This window comes from Humulus lupulus, chromosome 1 (genome assembly GCF_963169125.1).
Source record: "Humulus lupulus chromosome 1, drHumLupu1.1, whole genome shotgun sequence".
In the NCBI taxonomy this organism is placed as follows: domain Eukaryota; kingdom Viridiplantae; phylum Streptophyta; class Magnoliopsida; order Rosales; family Cannabaceae; genus Humulus; species Humulus lupulus.
Window position 1 is genome coordinate 128,523,202 of NC_084793.1, and position 20,702 is coordinate 128,543,903.

The 20,702-nt window shown below is 44.1% G+C and overlaps 1 protein-coding gene and 1 non-coding gene across 2 annotated transcripts; one reads left to right on the forward strand and one right to left on the reverse strand.

Annotated features, from left to right (window-relative positions):
- Nucleotides 1–43: 43 nt before the first annotated feature.
- Nucleotides 44–115, reverse strand: TRNAR-UCU (transfer RNA arginine (anticodon UCU)). Its single transcript has one exon. It is a non-coding gene; the product is annotated as a tRNA-Arg (tRNA).
- Nucleotides 116–9,512: 9,397 nt separating this feature from the next.
- On the forward strand, nt 9,513–17,046 carry LOC133821772 (uncharacterized). Its single transcript, XM_062253918.1, has 3 exons — nt 9,513–9,598; nt 16,261–16,705; nt 17,014–17,046. The coding sequence occupies exons 1-3, from the start codon at nt 9,513–9,515 to the stop codon at nt 17,044–17,046; spliced, it is 564 nt and encodes a 187-aa protein (XP_062109902.1).
- Nucleotides 17,047–20,702: the final 3,656 nt, after the last annotated feature.

Below are 20,702 nucleotides of genomic sequence, written 5' to 3' on the forward strand. Positions count from 1 at the left end.
TGTCCAGTCTCATTTTTATAATTGAAAAAATTATATAAAAAATTGCCCCCATGCAGGATCGAACTACAGACCTTCAGTTTAGAAGACTGACGCTCTACCACTGAGCTATAGGGGCCATTTTTTATGGACAATCGCACATTTTTTTATTTGATGGTTGTTTTTTTGAGATTTTTACATAAAATATTCATTTTTGCTAAAAAAATTCTGTTTTTTCCGTCAAATATATATATTTATATTTTTTACGGTTTTATTTTTTATTTATTTATATATGTTTTTGGGGTTGATATTTAGTTGATCTAATATATATATTATTTTATCTTTTTGTTTTTTTTTTTGTCGATTCATGGAATTGTTTTCAAGTTGTTTTTCTTAAAAATTGAATTTTTTTAATTATGAAACTTTGAAAATCATATTTTTGAGAACTTGAGTGCGTATTTTTGAAAAAAAAAAGTAGGAATCGTAAAAAAAACAAAAAAAGTGTATTGGTTTGGTTGGGTTATAACATATTTTAATCAACTCAATGTAAAAATTGAGTTGCAAAAATCTAAATCTAATCAGTCCAATTAAGAAAAAAAAAGTTTAACCCGCCTAATGTTTTAGATAGTTGGGTCGGGTTAACCCGTCTAAACTAATTTTAAGTTTTTTTTTTAAATGTTCAAATAAATAGATTAAACAAACTAAAGTACAGTATACATCTTCCAAACTTTTCATTGTTAAAAATTTAAAAACAATATTAATATTACATATAATATATATAATATATATGTATAAATTAAAAAAACTCTTAGTTTATTTGGATTATATTGGGTCAGTTGGTATATTTCCTAAACCATCCAATATAATAATTGAGCGGTTTGAATTTTTGTCAGTTTATTTGAATTGCATTTTTTGCCAGTTTTTTCAATTTGGTTTGGAAGGTTTATTCGGGTTGGACGGTTTGCAAAAACATTGCACTGCCCTAATTTGTATGAATATATTATTGTTTTTCGCAATTTTTATGTTCTTTTAGGCATTCATGCAAGGTAAATGAAATGTACACATACTTTTTATACTAAAATATTAGATACTTATGTAGCAAGACTTTTTAATTTTGTGGCTCATCTTAAATCAATGTAATTGGTTGAAATCATTTACAAATAAAATAAGTTATCAAATTTAAAACCACAATATCATTTGCAATGTTGTGGAAATTTTTCCAACATGTATCCAATTCAATTTACAAATGATAATACCACCCACTATCTTCATCTTCTCTCACTCCGAGGTCCATATCCCTCGTGGATATATAGTAACCATATTAAATCAGATAAGTTTTATTTTTTATTTATATATATATATATATGTTGTGGTTTTAAATCTGTTGTTTTATGGTTTATTATTAAGAATAAACTTAAGCATGTTTTGGTTTGGAGGAATCAACTATGGAATGGAATGTTTGGTTTGCAATTTAAGTATAGCAATGCTAATTCCAATAGAATTAGAATTCCACAATTTTAATGGAAGCTCTTTTCTACTCCAAATCCATTTGAATGGTTATTTTATTCCTAAAAAAACTTTAAAAAGATAATAAAATTTCTATATAACCCTTGACTTCTCTCCAAAATTAAATTATTCGAAATAAAAATAATTAGGTTATCAAATAAAATTATAAATAAAAAATTAAAATAATAAATGAAACCCATACCATAAATTATATAGAGATAAAACCATAATAAGGAAAAAAAAATACACAACTAGCAAAATTATCATCAACAATATTTTTTTAAAATTGGTTTTTTTATTAATAATGGTTACTTACATAATAATTTTTAAGAATTAAGTTAAAATAATAATTAAATATATTTCAATTTGAAAAAATATAAAAAAAATTATATGAATAAATATGTTTTGGTCAATATAACACTTATTCTATTCCCTTCTAATAGTAAATCAAACATAATAATTATGATTTCAATATTGATTTCAAAGTTCAACCAAACAATAAAATATAATTCATATTACCATTCTAATTTAGTTACATTCTCATTTTGTTGTTTGTGTTTTCACCGAGTGACACGTGGCATACTCTAACGGGAATTAAGATTCAACGCAAGCTGATTAAGTCTCCCGGAGCCTACTCTGGCTCCACGGGAGATAAGCCCATCCTTCAACCATGGTTCACCACCACCGGAGGAGTACATCCTCCTAGAAACGTCACTTCCCGAGGACCATGTTCCAAGATGGTGCTCCAAGTCTCACTACAAGAGCATCTCCTCCTTTCACTTCTTCCAGGTCTGCGAGGACATTCCTCCGGACCAGGAGAACTATAGCCAGGTGTCAAGCACAATGACCCTGGACCACAGACATCTTTCTGACACTGACTGTCACACGGATCGTAGAGTCGAATCCGTACAAGCAGTAAAATGGTTATCCCACAACGCCTCCTAACATAGGAAAATATGCAGCTACCACTCTGATAGTGTCAGAGACATTTTCCCCAACAAAGTAGTAGGCTGACATTCCTCACAATGGGTCCACCATGATACACTGGAGCCCACCAGCTTATTTACTACAAGAATGTTCACTTATCTTGTAATAAATCTCCATTAAGGGAGAATAATTGTAATCAACTCCCATTAATGAGCTTAATTGCCCCAACATCCTATAAATAGGGCTAGGGAACACATATTGTAAATGATTCCCCAATTTCATTTCAGAGTGAGCCTATATGCTGTCTGAAACCCAAAAGAACTTGAGCATTGCATGTTCTTAGCATCTTAATACAAGTGACTCGTGGACTAGGGTTGATTCACAACTCGAACCACGTAAAAATCCATGTCTCAATCTTTTTTTCTTTAAGATTTAGTTTAATTAGTTGTTAGGGAAAAGCTAGTCAACATTTTGGTGCTTTCATTGAGAGCTTGAAGAAAGCAAAGAGTTGCAGCAATGGTGAACACTCGTAGAATTCTTCCTGAAGATTGGCCTCACCGGAACTGTTGGAGGAGAACCAAGCCGCCCACTTCCAGTGACTGCTCTGGAGGTGGCTTATAACGAAGGCTACGATGGAGATACTGACTACTCCACGTCGTTTCATTCCGAAGAGCCATCATAAGTGGCTGAGCAAGTTGCCTCTTAGAACGTGAAATTGAGGCACAAAATAACAATATTGCCGCCATACAAGAGGTGGTGAACATCATGAGGGCCACGTTGGTAGCCCAAGGACTCCATGTGGACCCCCAAGCCGAATGACCACATATGCAGCCAGCTGGCATGCAACCTACACTACCAGCTAACGTGCCATCTGCAGGACCAACTGACGTGCCACCAGAACAACCAGCTGGCGTGCCACCTATACACCCAGCTGATGTACCTCTAGCACATTAAATCCCTCCCATGAAAGAAAGAGCTAAATCTCAACACAAACGGAAGAGGTCACGACGGGCTTCCAAGCCACTTGACCTCCCAAGGAGGGCGTGAGACCCCAAAGAATTCCATGGAGACCGAGGAGACCCCCAGGCCCGCGGTGCTCGAGGAGCCCAAGGTGTTCTGCCCAAGCATACCACAACGTACTGTGTAGGGCCTAGGGAAAGAGAATCTTTTGCACCCTAGCTGCCTCGTGGAAACCCAGGGCTGGGAGCCAACAGGGGAGAAGTCTCCATGAACCGAGGACAACGAATTAGCATCTCAGTGAACAATGACTACGTCGAATCGAATGGGGAAACAGGGTTATTCTCCGAGGATGGTTGTTGCGGGAGTGCAATTTAACTTATGAGATAACATTAATGCTCATAGGAATAGGGCCAGGCTCGAGGACCTCCTCGGGAGATACCCTCAACCGGACCTCCGAGACAACCTTAATGTTCAGAAGAAAGAAGCAAAGCTCGACCAAGGGGCATACCTGGCACACAGTGTCAACAATGATACTCTCCACGCAAAGTTTGAGAGTTTAAATAAGATAATGTTGAAGATGGCCAAGAAGCAGGACCATGACTCTGACTTCGAAGATGAAGACGGAGAACCATGTGCCTTGCACATCACTGAAGCCCCATTGCCCCGAGGCTTGGCTTCAAGATGCCAAACATTATTCCTTACAACGGGACGATAGGCCCGTCCGACCACTTGTCTAAGTTCAACATGTTAATGTCCATGCATCACGTCTTTGAGGACACAAGATGCCACTACTTCCCGTTACTATTGGCAGGACCAGCTGACGAGTGGTTCAAGAAGCACCAGCCAGGTTCCATTCACTCCTGACACCAACTGTCCTCCAAGTTTCGGAGACAGTTTATAACTGCTCGGAAGGTATGCTTTGAGGTTAATGTCTTGGAAAACATTAAGCAAGGGCCATTCGAGACCCTTAAAGTGTACATTAAGCGCTTTAAAGAGAAAGTTGTGAGGACCAAGAGGGTAGATGATGGTCAGTAGCTTATTACCCAACAAGCTGGTATTCGACCAGGTTCTCCCCTATGGGATGACCTGCAAAGAAGCGGATGCCACATGCTTGATGATTTTATTCGCCAAGCCCAATAGTATATACACCAGGAGGATGCCCATATTGGAACTTTTGAAGGACCAATCCCCATTCCAACTCCTACAATCCCAGCGGCTGCTACGCCTAGTTCTCATTTCTCACCGTATACTCCAGCGCAAACAAGCATGATGAGTGCGTTGCAGTACCATCCCACTGCTTCGCAAGCTGGCTACAACATGATGCCCACCGAGTATGGAGCAACTCCCACTGGATTCAGTGCTTATTAGCCTACTTTCAGTTCTAGAGCAGCTGGTCCTACCCATCCAACAACTCTAAGCGAAGGCCCGAGCGGAAGCAAGCGTGGAGGGAAGGGCAAAGGGAGCAAGAAAGAGAACATAACTGTTTCTCCCGATGAGAAATACACTCACCAATACTCTGAGTGCACCAATATGGTCGATACTCGTGTTTAACGCCCAAAATGTGACAACCACTAAGCAGAAGTTGTAGTAAAATTGGGTGGTCGATCCACTAGGAGGTAACCTAAAACCAAAAGATTAGGAGAAAAATAACACAAAAAGTTAGTAACATGAAATAAATTAAAATAAAAATGGAAATGAATATAGATTTGAAATTTTGGTGTTGTCTTTTTGATGAAATGATAAAATGAGAAAAGTGAAATAAAAATAAGGTGCAATCAAGAGTTGAGAAGTAGAAAGGTTTCAAGAATCATCCATATGCTTGTTTGGTTACTTAGTTACTTGATTTACAAAAATACACAAGTAAATAGTTCACATCCCAACATTTACTTGGAAAATCTAACATTAAAGTCCATATTCTTTTCTAACAAAAGTCCATTTGAGTTATAAAGTTCTTTACTTTAGGAGCACAATTTTAATCTTATGAAAAATCTAAAAATGACAAAATACCCAAGGGCAATAATGCAATAGAAAATTTGATATAAAATTATGTATCAATATTACTTTTATTAATTAGAAGCACATAGAAAGAGCATGAATAATATTATATACTATTAGCACAAGTAAATAAAGATATCAAATTAAAGATGAGGATGAAAGAACATAAACAACTCAAATGCATTATATTAAGAACATAGTAAATCAAAGTAGCAAAATAACATCACTAGCATATGGAATCATCCCTAACCTTCCTAGGAAGATTAGGCCATTATGCTCATGATTCTCACAAAATTCTAAGAAGAAAGTATGAGAAGAAAGTGAGTAGAAATTTCTCTATAGTTTCTTTACTCTAAAAATTACATACCAAATATGAAAGAAGAGTCCCTATTTATAGGAGAGAAGGACTAAAAAGAAATTAAACTACAAATGAGGTTTACAAAATAAATTTGAAATATTAATAATAAAATATGATTTTGAAAAATAAAATCTTATTATTAATATTAGCCTAGCTATTTTAGTGAATGGTCAACATGCCCCTTTTTCTAAAACACCACAAAATGTGAGCTTTAAAGCTCAAAATGGAAGGTCCAAGGCCCAAAGAGCACACAAAATGGGCTAGTGGCAGCTGGTGGTGTTGACCTAGCCGCAACCAATAGGAGTACACCACTTGTCACAGCTGGAGCTGAAGAAAAACCTTGGCAGCAGGCAGGTCAGGGTTGGGTTGCTCGCGGGTCAGGCGGTTGGTGCGTGGGTCGGGCATGGGTTGCACCAAGTGGCAGGCGAGGGAGATGGGAGAAGGCAGCGGGCTGGGCTATTTTTTGGGCTTTTGGATTACAAAAATACCAGCTTTACTCGTGGGATATTATACTTCAAAAATCCCAACTTTTACTTTCTTTCTCTTTTGTTTTTTCTTTGTTTCCAAGTGCCGAAAATATCAATTAAATCCTACAAAATAAAAAAAATTAAATATTTTCATTTATAAATTAAATCATATTAGTTCCATGAAAATATTAATTAAAACTTAATTATTTTGACTATTAAAATCAATAAATGTGTATTTTTGGACACTAATGAACTCAGGAGAATATATTTATGACCACAAAGCAGCAAGTCCACTACCGAAGGTTACAGCCCATCCGAAAGGAGATGGAGAATATAGATGCAGACATATTTTGCAAGTACCACAATGACATTGATCACAATACCAATGAATGTCGCAAATACATGATGAGATTTAGAACCTCATCACACTAGGGAATCTTCAGCAGTATACCAGTGGCGGAGCACACCCCGCATAAGTTCCATTGAGAGCTCCACCCCCGAATCAGCTGGGGCCACCTCCCCAGAATCAAGGCCACACACCAGCTGCCCCACAACCGATTGCCCATGGACCTCCTCTAGTGAACGGACGAGTAGGGACCATCTGAGGAGGACCCCACCTAGGGGTACATCGAGGAGCTTGCTATATAGATACGCGTGAGCCCTCAATCATGATGATGAAGTGTGCGCGCTGGTCCAACTCCTGGCATATATGCCTCGAATGATGAACCAAATAATTACCTTCTCCGAGGAGGATGAGCGGAGAGTACACTTCCCCCACCACGATCAATTGGTGATCGAGAATCAGATCTTTAACAAAATGGTTGCACGATTCCTGGTGGACAACGGGAGTTCAGTGAACATCCTGTTCAAACCATCCTTCTAGAAGATCAGGCTGACAATAAGTGATTTAGCCTCGTGAACTTTGACTCTATACAACTTCTCGAGCAAAGGATTAATTCCAAAGGGGCAGATCAAGCCGCCAATGACACTTGGAGAAGTGCCTCGACAGGCCTTCAAATACTGCACTTTCATGGTGGTGGACTACTCTTCCGCCTACAACGCCATCTTGGGCCGACCAACCCTAATGGAGTTCGAAGCAACCACCTTCATTTGACATTTGTGCATGAAGTTCCCCACAGATTTAGGAATTGTCACTATTTACAGGGACCAAAAAGAGGCCCGCCAGTGCTACAATGTGTCACTTAAGCATCCGATGATGGTGATTGTGGCAACAGCTCCTGAGCAACCTCCTCCAGAGAAGATGGAAGTCCAGGCTGTTCTCGAGGAGTAGGAGTCCAATGAGTTGGACCCTAGGGTTGGAGATGATAGGGCAATCAAGCCCATGGAGGAGGATTGAAGAAGTTGTCCTTGATGAAGCCAACCCAGAAAAGAGAACGAAGGTTGGGAAGAATCTTAAGGTAGAGGTCTGAGAAGCTGTGGTAAGCTTTCTCCGCGAGAACTAGGAAATCTTTGCCTGGTCTCATGCATACATGACGTGGATCGACCCCAACATTATTTTCCACCCCCCCAATGTTGCCCTAGTGCAACAAAAAGAGAGGCTACTAGACCAAACAAGGGCGGAGACCTGAAAGCTGAAGTTGACAAGCTTCTTGGAAACAGTTTCATACGGAAGGCCCAATATCCCACGTGGTTGGAAAATCTGGTGCTGGTCCCAAAGTCCCATAGCCTAACGAGACCTAGGGAACTTGCATCGATTTCACCGACCTCAATAAGTCCTGCCCAAAGGACTGCTTCTCCCTGCCAAGGATTTACCAGATGGTGGATGCCACCTCCGGAGATGAGCTCCTCACATTCATGGATGCGTAATCGGGATACAACCAGATCTCCATGCATGTCGCGGACCAAGAACACACCAGTTTCTGAACAGACAAAGACGTCTACTACTATAAGGTGATTCCCTTTGACCTGAAGAATGCAGGGGGACACTTATTAGAGGGTGGTGACAAAATGTTCAAGAACCAACATGGTTGGAACATGGAGGTATGCGTGGACGACATGCTGGTGAAGTCCAATACTACCTCGGAGCACGCGAGTGACTTGCCGGAAGCTTTCTCAGTCCTTCATAGGTTCCAGACGAAGTTGAATCCCCAAAAATGCACATTCAAAGTAGCATATGGGAAGTTCCTCATATTTATTATGAGCCCTTGAAGAATAGAAGCAAATCTCGAGAAGATCAGAGCCCTGATCGAGATGTCATCCCTTAGGAAGCACAAATATGTGAAAAGTTTGACTGGTCGGATAGCGGCTCTTAGCCGCTTTGTATAAAAGGCCACCGACAAGTGCATTCCTTTTTCCAACACCCTCTGAGGAGGTCAGAGATTTGAATGGATGGAGGAGTGTGAGCAAGCTTTTCAACAGCTCAAGGCGCACATGGAGAATCCTTTGATACTGTCAATGCCCGTAGACGGAGAACCCCTACTCCTCTACATGGCCATCATGGAGAACACCATAAGTGCAACTCTAGTATGTAAGGAGGGCTGTTCCCAACACCCCATCTACTATGTCAGTAAGAGACTCCTTAGAGCAGGTTACAGGTTTTTGTTCATGGAGAAGCTAACTTTTTGCTTGATGATAGCTTCGAGGAAACTTAGGCCCTACTTCCAAGCATATCCCATCAAAGTACTCACCAACCAACCTTTCAGGCAGTCCTCCGGAGGTTGGAGTCCTTTGGGAGGCTCCTTAAATGGGCAGTCGAATTTAGCCAGTTCGATATTACTTACCACACAAGGACTTCCATAAAGGGACAAGCGCTGGTGGACTTCATTGCAGAGTGCACTAGAATAAATGAAGGGCTCGAGGAGGCCCAAACCATTGGCCCCATATGGAAGCTATACATGGACGGGTCATCCAATGAGAATGAGGCCGAAGCAAGGCTAATTCTGGTGTCCCCCAAGTGACACAGAGTTCACAATGCCCTAAGATTTGGGTTTGATGCCTCAAACAATGAGGCAGAATATGAGGCTCTCTTAGCCGGATTACGAGCTGCCCTAGAGCTTAAAGGTGAGGGACTTGAAATCTACAACGATTCTCAGTTGGTTGTGAACCAAGTCCTCGGAGAGTATCAAGCTTGCGAAAACAAGATGGCTGCCTACTTGGCTAAGACCCAAGAAATGCTACACAGCTTCAAGAGATTTACCATCTGGAAAGTTCCACAGGAACATAACTCCAACGCCGATGCTCTAGCCAAGCTAGCCACCACCAATGATGTTGATATGCTCAATGTGGTCCCAATTGACTACTTGGCTTCTCCAAGCATCTTGGCGCTTGAGAAAGTGGAAACAGTCCAACCACGGGACAGTTGAATGGAGCCAATAACGAAGTACCTTGTTTCTGGAGAACTACCGCAGGACAAGAAAATGGCTCAGAAGCTACTTTATCAAGCTCTTCAGTACGTGATCATGGACAAAAAATTTTATGGGCAAGGTGTGGATACCAAAAATCCACCAAGAATTTTTTTTTTTTTAGTCCCTTATTGAAGTGAACAGCTAAGGGGCACTGAAGGCGCCAAGTACGCTATAGAGTTAGAAGGTCATCACATGCCCCCAAGAAGCCGCATATTTGCAAGACACTAGGCCTCACAAAGTCACTTTATGCCAAATAAGGGACAAGGATTCCACACTGGTAAAAAATTCCCAAGCAATCAAGTCCAAACTCCTATAAGGCCCACTCGCGTCGCAATACCCTCACACAAGGCATCAAATGCCTCGCGCCTAGGTCTCGTGAAGGGCCTTGGCCATGCCCCGCGCCTCGCGCCACCTGCGCCTCGCGAGATGGCACGCCTCTGCGCATTTAGGTGCCTCGCACCACCTGCGCCTCGGGAGATGACATGCCTCCATGCACCTAGGTGCCTCGCACAACCTGCGCCTCGCAAGATGGCATGCCCCCACGCACTAGGCACCTCGCGAGATGACACACCTCCGCGCACCCAGGTGCCGCGCGCCCCTCAGCGCCTCGCGCCCCTCAATGCCTCGCGCCCATCAGGGCCTCGTACCCATCAGCACCTCACGCCCATCAGGGCCTCGCGCCCCTCAGCGCCTCACGCGCACCCAGGTGCCTCGCGCCCACCAGTGCCTCGCACCCCTCAGCGCTTCGCACCCACCAGTGCCTCGCGCCCATCAAGGCCTCGCGCCCCTCAGCGCCTCACGCCCATCAGGACCTCGCGCCACTCAATGCCTCGCGCCCCTCAACGCCTTGCACCCATCAAGGCCTCGCGCCCCTCAAAGCCTCGCACCCATCAGCGCTTCGCGTCCATCAGGGCCTCACACCCCTCAGCACCTCACGCCCCGCAGTGCCTCGCGCCCATCAGGGCCTCACACCCCTTAGCGCCTCGCGCCCCTCAATGCCTCACGCCCCTCAGCGCCTCGCGCCCCTCAGCGCCTTGCGCCCATCAGCACCTCGTGCCCCTCAACGCCTCGCGCCCATCAGGGCCTTGCGCCACTTAGCGCCTCGAGCCCCTCAGCACCTCGTGCCCCTCAGTGCCTCGCGCCGCTCAGGGCCTCGAGCCCCTCAGCGTCGCGAGCCCTTCAGCGCCTCGTGCCCCTCAGTGCCTCGTGCCCATCAGGGCCTCGAGCCCATCAGGGGTGTCGTGAGGGACTTCCCTCACAGGAATCTCGGAACCATATCATCCGAGGCAGCGCATAAGGGTTTCAATACATTAAGCTCGTGGGAATAAGGTGCCTTGTGAGAGTAAGAACTCACCTATGACTCAAAGAGCTAGTATAGGTACGAAATGCACCTACTAACCAAGAGGAATTAAAGTACGGATACAAGGAGCACGCCAGATAGGTAGTGGCAGTACAAGAATGGTATATGATCAGGACCCTCTTAGCATGCTTATGGGGTCCGTACCCGACAAGTAGTGGAGGCATAATATGGTACCAAGACAAGAGCACTTTTGTAGGCCCCTGACACGTACTAGAGCAGACCACCACTCTTCCAACACCACTACCACTTGTATTGCTATCCTGACAGTGTACTCATGTACTATTTTGTCCTGAGGGACCACTATGTACAAAGGAGCCATTAGAGCTCCAATATAAATAGATGATCACCCCTCCAGAAAAAGGGGTTGGAAAACTCATTATACACTCAGGCTATTAAAAAAATATAAAAAGGCTTACCCCATTGTTGATTTGTGCTTACTTTTCCTTAAAGTTTATTCTAAGTTCGTATCTAAATATCTCCATACATATCTTTGAGTTTTCCGATTTAATTTCGTTGACGAGATTTCATCGTCAACAGTTTGGCGCCATCTGTGGGAAGAACAAGCATCAAGCCAACGTTCTTTCATCACTTTCAACAAAGAAAAATGCTAAGGCGTTCAAAATGCCTACTGCAACTACAAGATGATGAGGTTCGCCGGGACGGAGTAGAGAGGAGGGATTCCAAGAAAGAACCCCCACCACCTAAGCATGGAGGTAGGCCAGAGGATCCTCCTCCCCCAAGGGAGGAGAAGGAAGCATCGCCCCCGGCTATCCGGCCCGACGGAGGTCATTCAAAGCCGCTAGTGCATCCACTTCACCAGCCCCCGGTGGCACCACGCTCAGGCCACCAAGACCAAGGTCCATCGACGCACGGGCCAGGCAAGGGTCCCAGGGTGCACTCGATAAGTTCCAGCTCAAGGACTTGTTTCTACAAGGATGAGATTCAAGAGTTACATAAAAAGACTTGAAGGCTGGAAACCACGATAGAGAGCATGCAAGAGGTCTTAAACGACCTACTGCAAGGAAAGTCGAGCATACCCATTCCTAAGCATAAAGAGAAGGAGCGTGAAAAAGGGGAAAACACTACCCCCGTAGACGATGGGAGAACCCGACTTTCCACCAGTAAAACTCCCCAAACAAAGTACCATGAAGGGTCTAGACAGAAGAAATGCCCCAGGAGCAAAAGCGGAGGGAAGACGATGGTCGTAGGAACGAAGCAGAAGTCACCGCAAAAGAGGCGCCCCCTGGCCTAAGAGAAAAGCTCCATGGGAAGAGGTCAGAAGTAAGAAACGCACCCCCCACGGCTCCCCTGAGGAGCACAACCAAGGTAAGGGACCAGTCTGAGAACCCGCAAGACTCCTTACGCAAAAAGAGGAGGGAACTAGACATCAAAATGCAGCACCCGTAAGGCAATATTATCACCGCACTTGGGGGGCACAGAGAAGATGAAGAATTTGACCATGATTCACCCTTCACAAGGGAGATCCAGTCTGAGCAAATCCCCGTCAACCTCAGAGAGCCTCACATGACTCCATACGAGGGTACTACGGACCCAAAGTATCACTTAGACTACTTTAATGACTTGATGAGGTTAAGAGGGGTCAACAGCAAAGCAAAATGCCATTTCTTTGTTGTTACGCTTAAAGGTGCTACATACAAGTGGTTCAAGAGGCTAAGGCCAGGAACAATCAAATCATGGCAACAATTCTCTGGTGAATTTCTTCAGCAGCACCATGTGGTCTGTGATTATGTTATGCCAATTACCAGCCTCGCTAACGTAAAACAAGGTGAAAATGAAATTCTGAAGAACTATATCCATAGGTTCAATATAGAAGCAACAAAGGTGGGAAGTTTAACGAAAACGGAGCTCAAGATGGCTATTACAGCCGAAGGTCGACCAGGGAGCAAACTATGGGATAACATGCTCAAAATAGAAGTTTTAAATTTAGATGATTTCTTCGAGAGAGCACAGAAGTACATACGGGTGGAAGAGGGTCGTAAGAACTCGCATGTTGAAGAAAGCGAACCTTCCTCCAGTCGCCCTACAACCAATACCTTTGAAGATTCCATGTAGAAGGGGGCGTCGTGCTAGAGGGGTCGCAGACCAAGTTTGAGATTGAACGAAGACCATCTAACCATGAAAGTCCCGACTCGAGGGGAGATCACCTCAAAAATTGCAAAAAGGGTCTCAAAAGTAGACGCCTACAAAAAGGGGTCTCAAAAGTAGACGCTTGCAAAAAGGGTCTCAAAAGTAGACGCCTGCAAAAAGGGTCTCAAAAGTAGACGCTTACGAAAAGGGGTCTCAAAAGTAGACGCTTGCAAAAAGGGTCTCAAAAGTAGACGCCTGCAAAAAGGGTCTCAAAAGTAGACGCCTACAAAAAGGGTCTCAAAAGTAGACGCCTACAAAAAGGGGTCTCAAAAGTAGACGCTTGCAAAAAGGGTCTCAAATGTAGACACCTGCAAAAAGGGTCTCAAAAGTAAACGCCTACAAAAAGGGGTCTCAAAAGTAGATACTTGCAAAAAGGATCTCAAAAGTAGACGCCTGCAAAAAGGGTGTCAAAAGTAGACGCTTACGAAAAGGGGTCTCAAAAGTAGACACTTGCAAAAAGGGTCTCAAAAGTAGACGCCTGCAAAAAGGGTCTCAAAAGTAGACGCCTGCAAAAAGGGTCTCAAAAGTAGACGCCTGCAAAAAGGGTCTCAAAAGTAGACGCCTGCAAAAAGGGTCTCAAAAGTAGACGCCTGCGAAAAGGGTCTCAAAAGTAGACGCTTGCAAAAAGAGTCTCAAAGTAGACACTTTCAAAAAGGGTCTCAAAGTAGATGCTTCCAAAAAAGGTCTTAAAGAAGACGCTTGCAAAAATAGTACTATGCCTAATGACAAGAAGCACGCTTCTCGCAAAAAATAATAAGTGCGTGCAAAAGTATATAAAAGGATAACTAGAACCCAAGGGGTCAACATATCCTTATAGATACAATCAAGGTGCACCAAAGAGAGACCTATCAAACCCCTTTTTTTTGTGGGCTCCAAAGGACCTCGAGCATGATAAATACAAAAAATAATAATTATAATAAATAAAAAGAAAGAGAAGAGTCTACAAGAATGCCCAAAGGCCTCCCTATAGACTGGGGGGCAAGTGTGGATACCAAAAATCCCCCAAGAAAAAAAAAGGTTTTTAGTCCCTTATTGAAGTGAACAGCTAAGGAGCACTGAAGGCGCTAAGTACGCTATAGAGTTAGAAGGTCATCACATGCCCCCAAGAAGCTGCATATTTGCAAGACCTAGGCCTCACAAAGTCACTTTATGCCAAATAAGGGACAAGGATTCCACACCAGTAAAAAATTCCCAAGCAATCAAGTCCAAACTCCTATACGGCCCACTCGCGTCGCAATACCCTCACACAAGGCATCAAATGCCTAACGCCTAGGTCTCATGAAGGGCCTTGGCCATGCCCAGTGCCTCGCGAGATGGCAATCCTCCGCGCATCCAGGTGCCTCGCACCACCTGCACCTCGCGAGATGACACGCCTCCGTGCACCCACGTGCCTCACACCACCTGCGCCTCACGAGATGGCACGCCCCCACGCACCAGGCGCCTTGCGCCACTTGCGCCTCGCAGGCCTCCACGCACCCAGGTGCCTTGCACCCCTCAGCGCCTCGCGCCCCATTAGTGCCTTGCGCCCATCAGGGCCTTGTGCCCCTTAGCGCCTCGTGCCCCACAGCGCCTCGCGCCCATCAGTGCCTCGCGTCCCTTAATGCCTCGCGCCCATCAGAGCCTCGTACCCCTCAGCGCCTCTCACCCATCAGCGCCTCACGCCCATCAGGGCCTCGCGCCCATCAGGGCCTCGCGCCCATCAGGGCCTCGCGCCCCTCAGCGCCTCACGCCCCTCAGTGCCTCACGCTCATCAGGGCCTCACACCCCTCAGCACCTCGCGCCCCTCGACGCCTTGCGGCCCTCAGCGCCTCGCGGCCCTCAGCACCTCGCGGCCCTCAGCACCTCGCGCCCCACAGCGCCTCGCGCCCCTCAACGCCTCATGGCCATCAGGGCCTCGAGCCCCTCAGCACCTCGTGCCTCTTAGCGCCTCGCGCCCCTCAGGGTCTCGTGCCCATCAGGGCCTCGAGCCCCTTAGCGCCTCGTGCCCCTCAGCACCTCGCGCCCCTCAGGGCCTCACGCCCCTCAGGGCCTCGCGCCCATCAGGGCCTCGAGCCCATCAGGGGTGTCGTGAGGGACTTCCCTCACAGGAATCTTGGAACCATGTCATCCGAGCCAATGCATAAGGGTTTCAATACATTAAGCTCGTGGGAATAAGGTGCCTTGTGAGAGTAAGAAATCACCTATGACTTAAAGAGCTAGTATAGGTACGAAATGTACCTACTAACCAAGAGGAATTAGAGTACGGATACAAGGCCCACGCCAGACAGGTAGTGGCAGTACAAGAATGGTATATGGTCAGGACCCTCTCAGCATGCTTATGGGGTCCATACCCGACAAGTAGTGGAGGCATAATATGGTACCAAGACAAGAGCACTTTTGTAGGCCCCTGACACGTACTAGAGCAGACCACCACTCTTCCAACACCACTACCAGCTGTGCTGCTATCCTGACAGTGTACTCATGTACTATTTTGTCCTGAGGGACCACTATGTACAAAGGAGCCATTAGAGCTCCAATATAAATAGATGATCACCCCTCCAGAAAAGGGGTTGGAAAACTCATTGTACACTCAGGCTATGAAGCAATATTAAAAGGCTTACTCCATTGTTGATTTGTGCTTACTTTTCCTTAAAGTTTATTCTAAGTTCGTATCTAAATATCTCCATACATATCTTTGAGTTTTCCGATCTAATTTCGTTGACGAGATTTCACCATCAACACAAGGATATTTACTGCTACTACTCCGATGTGTGTCCGAGTAGGAAGCCAAACTCATCCTTTGATAAGTGCATGAAGGCTTCTGTGGTGACCATTAAACAAGGGTATTTTCTAGTCCACGATGAACAAAATTTTGATGGATTATGTCAAGAGATGCGACCAATTCTAGCAATATGCTAACATCCCCCGAGCTCCTCCAAATGGGCTCACTCAGTTGACAAGTCCTTGGCCCTTTACAGTATGGGGCATTGACTTAATAGGTTCCTTTACCATGAGAATTGGAGGAGTAAAGTACACAATTGTGGTAGTCGACTACTTCACAAAGTGGGTATAGGCCGACCCTCTCGCTACAATCACCTCCAAGATGGCGCTGGACTTCGTCATCAAGAACATTGTTTGTTGCTACGGGCTCCCAAGGAAGATAGTCTCTGACAATGGCCTACAATTCGACAATGATTTGTTCACTGGTTTTTGTGAAAGACACAAAGCCATAAAGAGCTTCTCCTCTATATCTCATCCACAGGAAAATAGACAAGTGGAAGCTGTCAACAACATGCATAAGGATACTTTAAAGAAAAGGCTAGAGCAGGAAAAAGATGCTTGGCCCAAGGAACTGCCTAGAGTACGATGGATCTATCGTACAACTGCTAGGATGTCCACCGAACATTCACCATTCTCCATGGCCTATGGGTATGAAGCTATGCTCCTAGTTGAGGCTGCCATCTCCATGCAGCGAAGAACAACGTATGACCCAACTACCAATCATGCTTTACTTCAAGAATTATTGGACCTAGTTGAAGAACTTTGTGAAGATGCCCAACTTCGAGTAACTTCCTACCAACAAATGGTTTCCAAGTACTTCAATTCTAAAGTGAAAGATAGAAAGTTTGAGGTCGGGGACTTGGTGTTGCGAAGAGTTTTCCTGGTAACCCAAGTCCTAAGTGCTGGAATGTTGGGCCCAAATTGGGAAGGCCCATACCAAGTCGAGAATACCATATGTCTCGGGACATACAAAATGGCTCGACTAAATAGGGAGTTGATACCTCACGCCTGGAAGGCTGAGCACCTTCGCCGATATTACAAGTAATGCAAGCAGTCTATGTATTTTCTAATTTTACTACTCATATTTAGCCTACGGGCACTTAATAAAAATCGTGTACACAAAACAAGAAAGATGAAATTCAAAAATTTTTCTTGTATTTTTATTTATTGTTTATTTTATTTTACTACCAGTGGATGTACTTGCTTGCAGACCTGGACAAGTGAATGTAGACTTGTCTCCAATCACTTTGGGGCCATAAGCATAATTCTCACCCTACAAGGATAAATGCTCGCGGAGTAAGACCTAGGGAGCTCAATAAGAGGAACCTATATGGGGTACCTTAGAGTAAACCTAGTGTCACAAAACTTGCGAACGTTCCCAAGAAGCAAGACCTAGGGAACTCAACAAGAAGATCCTATACGGGGTACCTTAGAGTAAACCTAGTGTCGCAAAGCTTGCGAGGACCAAATAGCCTAATCCACTCATAAAAAGTCCTAAATCTCTAAAGTAAGCTTGAGAACTCAACTCACTTCCTAAGGAACAAGCGACCATGAAGCAACACTAAGTTCCCGAGGACTGAAATTGTGATGGGCTCCCAAAGCCCCGAGTCGCCTAGACTTGGGTACAAGTCCCAAGTTATCTAAACTCGGGCATACAAGCCTCGAGTTGCCTAGACTTAGGCACAAGTCTCAAGTTGCCTAAACTTGGGCCCACATATAGTGGATAAAAGCTGTTTAATTTAATTCGGTTTTTTTTCATGATGCTACATTACTTAAGGAAATTGATAGAGCATTGTACATTTTTTAAGTAAAATTTGCATTATTACTAAACGTTGTATGTAATATATGTGTGTAAGTAAAAGGAAAAGAAGGCAAGTAAATAGAGCAAAAAAAAACCATTCAAAAGAGTATTTACAATATAACTCGGGGGCTCAAGCATTAAATTGTTCATACCCCCAAAAAAGTGGCTTGTAGGCCTATTTACAAATACAAAAAAGGATAAGACAACCTATTCTACAATTGGAGGAACCTCTTGAATGAGGTCAATAATGGGGTCAGCCTCAGGGACCCGGCTGACATCCTTGGCAACAGCAGCAGTAGCAGGGACGGTATGAGTCATTGCCCGAAGGCGCTCCTCAAAGAGTAGCTGAGTAGCATCGAACTCTCTAGTAAAATCGAGGTCCATATCCTGGTTGTGAAGCCACGCTGCGTAGAAGGCATCCTCAGGGATGATGTCAACCTCCTTCTTGAGGACCTCTACCTCCTTTCAGAGAGACTCCGCCTCCCCCATTTTTTCCTGAGAAGCCTCGATCTTGGCTTGTTGGGCACACTCCTCGATGACTCGAGCCTTATCAGCCGCCTGAGTAGCTTCACCACGGGCCCTGGCAGTGTCCTCCGTGGCTTGAGAAGATTCCCTCACAACCCTGACAACCTCTTAGTGAGCCTTAGAATCTCCTCCCTGGCTCTCTGGGTAGTCACCTCCTTGGATTTCTGGGCCTCTTCCTGGGCATTATGGGCCTCATCTTTAGCAACCTTGGCCTCCTCGGCCGCCTTGGTTGCTGCCTCCTCGAGTGCCCAAGAACGGGCCTTCTCCTCCTCCAACGTCGACCTTAGTTGGGCCAGCTCCTCCGGTGGCGCAATTGCCTTGGCCTTAAGACTGGCCAGCTTATCCATCATAATTTCCTCAGTCTTTGGGCCATCAAAGCTGACTGAAAAAGAATAAGCGCTAAGTCAGTAAAAGTAAAAAATTACAATACTAGACAAAGGCACAAACTATGGAAAAGTAACTTATCCTCACTTTGGCATATCGACATGTGGAGACGAGGGAGGCCTTATTGTCATTGCCCAACTTGATGAAGCTGCGAGCGATTAACTCTCACATAGTGGAGCTAACCCATTGAAGGAGCTCTGCCGCCAGCGGAGCAACGACCTCGCCGAGCCTATCGACAAATATGGTCTTCAGTTGAGCCCAACCTATCAGAGGCTCCAGAGGCCACTCCTTTGGAGGTTTAAGCTAACAGAGGTCATCAACTATCTGGTCCAGAGCTTTGTTACCCTCCTCCATATGAGCATCAAAGTGCTCCACCATCTCCTCGTAGTGCTCAAGGAGCGCCCCTTCGTACCGCTCTGTGTACGCAAGCAGGCAGGGGTGTTCTCGACAACTGGGCTCTCCACCCCTTCAAGAGCTCCACTAGCTTTGGGGATTTTAGTAGCCCCAGAGACTCCTTTGACATCATCAAAAGGAGATCCACCCAAAGAAACTTCAAAGACAAGTGTGTCCTCCACCCGAGGCTCATCACCTTGAGCTGACAGAGATTTCACCCGCTACCTCTTAGGGGATGGATTCCATCCTCTCACGGGGTCTGTGGGATCCTATAGTTGTAGATCCCCTTGGTCCTGCAACAAATCCCCTAGTGGCATGGGAAATGTACACCAAATCCATATGATCTACAAGGAGAAACTACAGAGTCAGTACTTATAGAATCAAGGGGAACACTTGTGAAATTAAAAATAGAGACAAGGTCGAGAGCACGTGGGCTTCTCTAGAAGCCCCACCGCTGGAGTGCTCCTCTGGGTTAAGCACCGGGTGCACAAACTCACTTATGAGCTTGCCCATATCCTGAGTTGTATTGGTTTCATACTGGTAGAACCACCTCTCGTGGAAAGAAGTCACATCATCGAGGGGCACAAAGCCTCGAGGAGGCAACTGTCTCTTCGGATGGCGGACATGTTCATGCACATAAACTGTTGGGGTTTATGCCCTAATTAAAACCCAATTTCTTTGTAATCTCATTTATTATCAATACAAGAATAGAAATCATTTCTTAACATGGTCAATCCCTTTGCTCATATGTTTTATTTTCATGATTATTTGTTTAATATAAACTTCTATTAAATCCCGAGCATATAACTAATCATATTTATAGTGACGTAATCATAGTGGAATATAAATATGATTATATGTTCAAAATAAGTTAGTCCTAAGATTAGTCAGTGCACAGGATTTACATTGACTTGCCAATCTATGTTATGTTCTACTTACACATCACAGTGTTATGTTCTTTCCAGAACATTAGCAAAGTAGATAAGATCAGATGTATTTGTTACATCGAACTGTACCGATATTGACAGTAGATAGGATAAGTAAACATACCGTTATTATCTATTCTAGTCATATCATATAGTTGACCATAGGTCAATTAAATCTTAATTCTGAATGGTTAGTATTCTAACTGATTGTATTATTTGAGTTCTTTGACTTGTTCGTTACCAGCTTACCCTACGGACTAGCCCATACTTACATCTTGGGAACTCGGTAGTGTAATTGAGTGGGAGTGTTAATCATAGATATGAACATCTATAGCTTCTAATGAAGAAGTGGAACGATGATTTCCTTTTAGTTTGGTTAAAGGTGCTAAATGATAGAGATCTCATTTCAATAATTAATATTAGTTTACTAAAATATCATTTACAAGGAACTAAGTGTTTTAAGGATAAAATATAATGAGGGGTAAAACGGTATTTTAGTCCCATCTCATTGTAGATTAGGTGATTCTAAGGATACTTTGGAAGGTTGTGAAGAAAAATGAAGAACGATTCAGTTTCTTAGTAATACTCAGCGACAGAAAGGAAACAAGGGTTAGAGAAACTAAAGGAAGGACTTAGTCATTCCGCTACTAAATAATGTAAGTATTCTTATCATTATCTCTATATGAATTCAATTTTAGAAATATGTTTTAGGTTTTCTTATATTAATTTGTTTAATATAAGATTTATATTAAAATAAACAATATCCTGTATAAGTTTTCCCAACAACTGGCCTCAGAGCCTATTGTAATGTTTATTTTCATGCATGAACATGGTAAAATTGAGTTATTTGA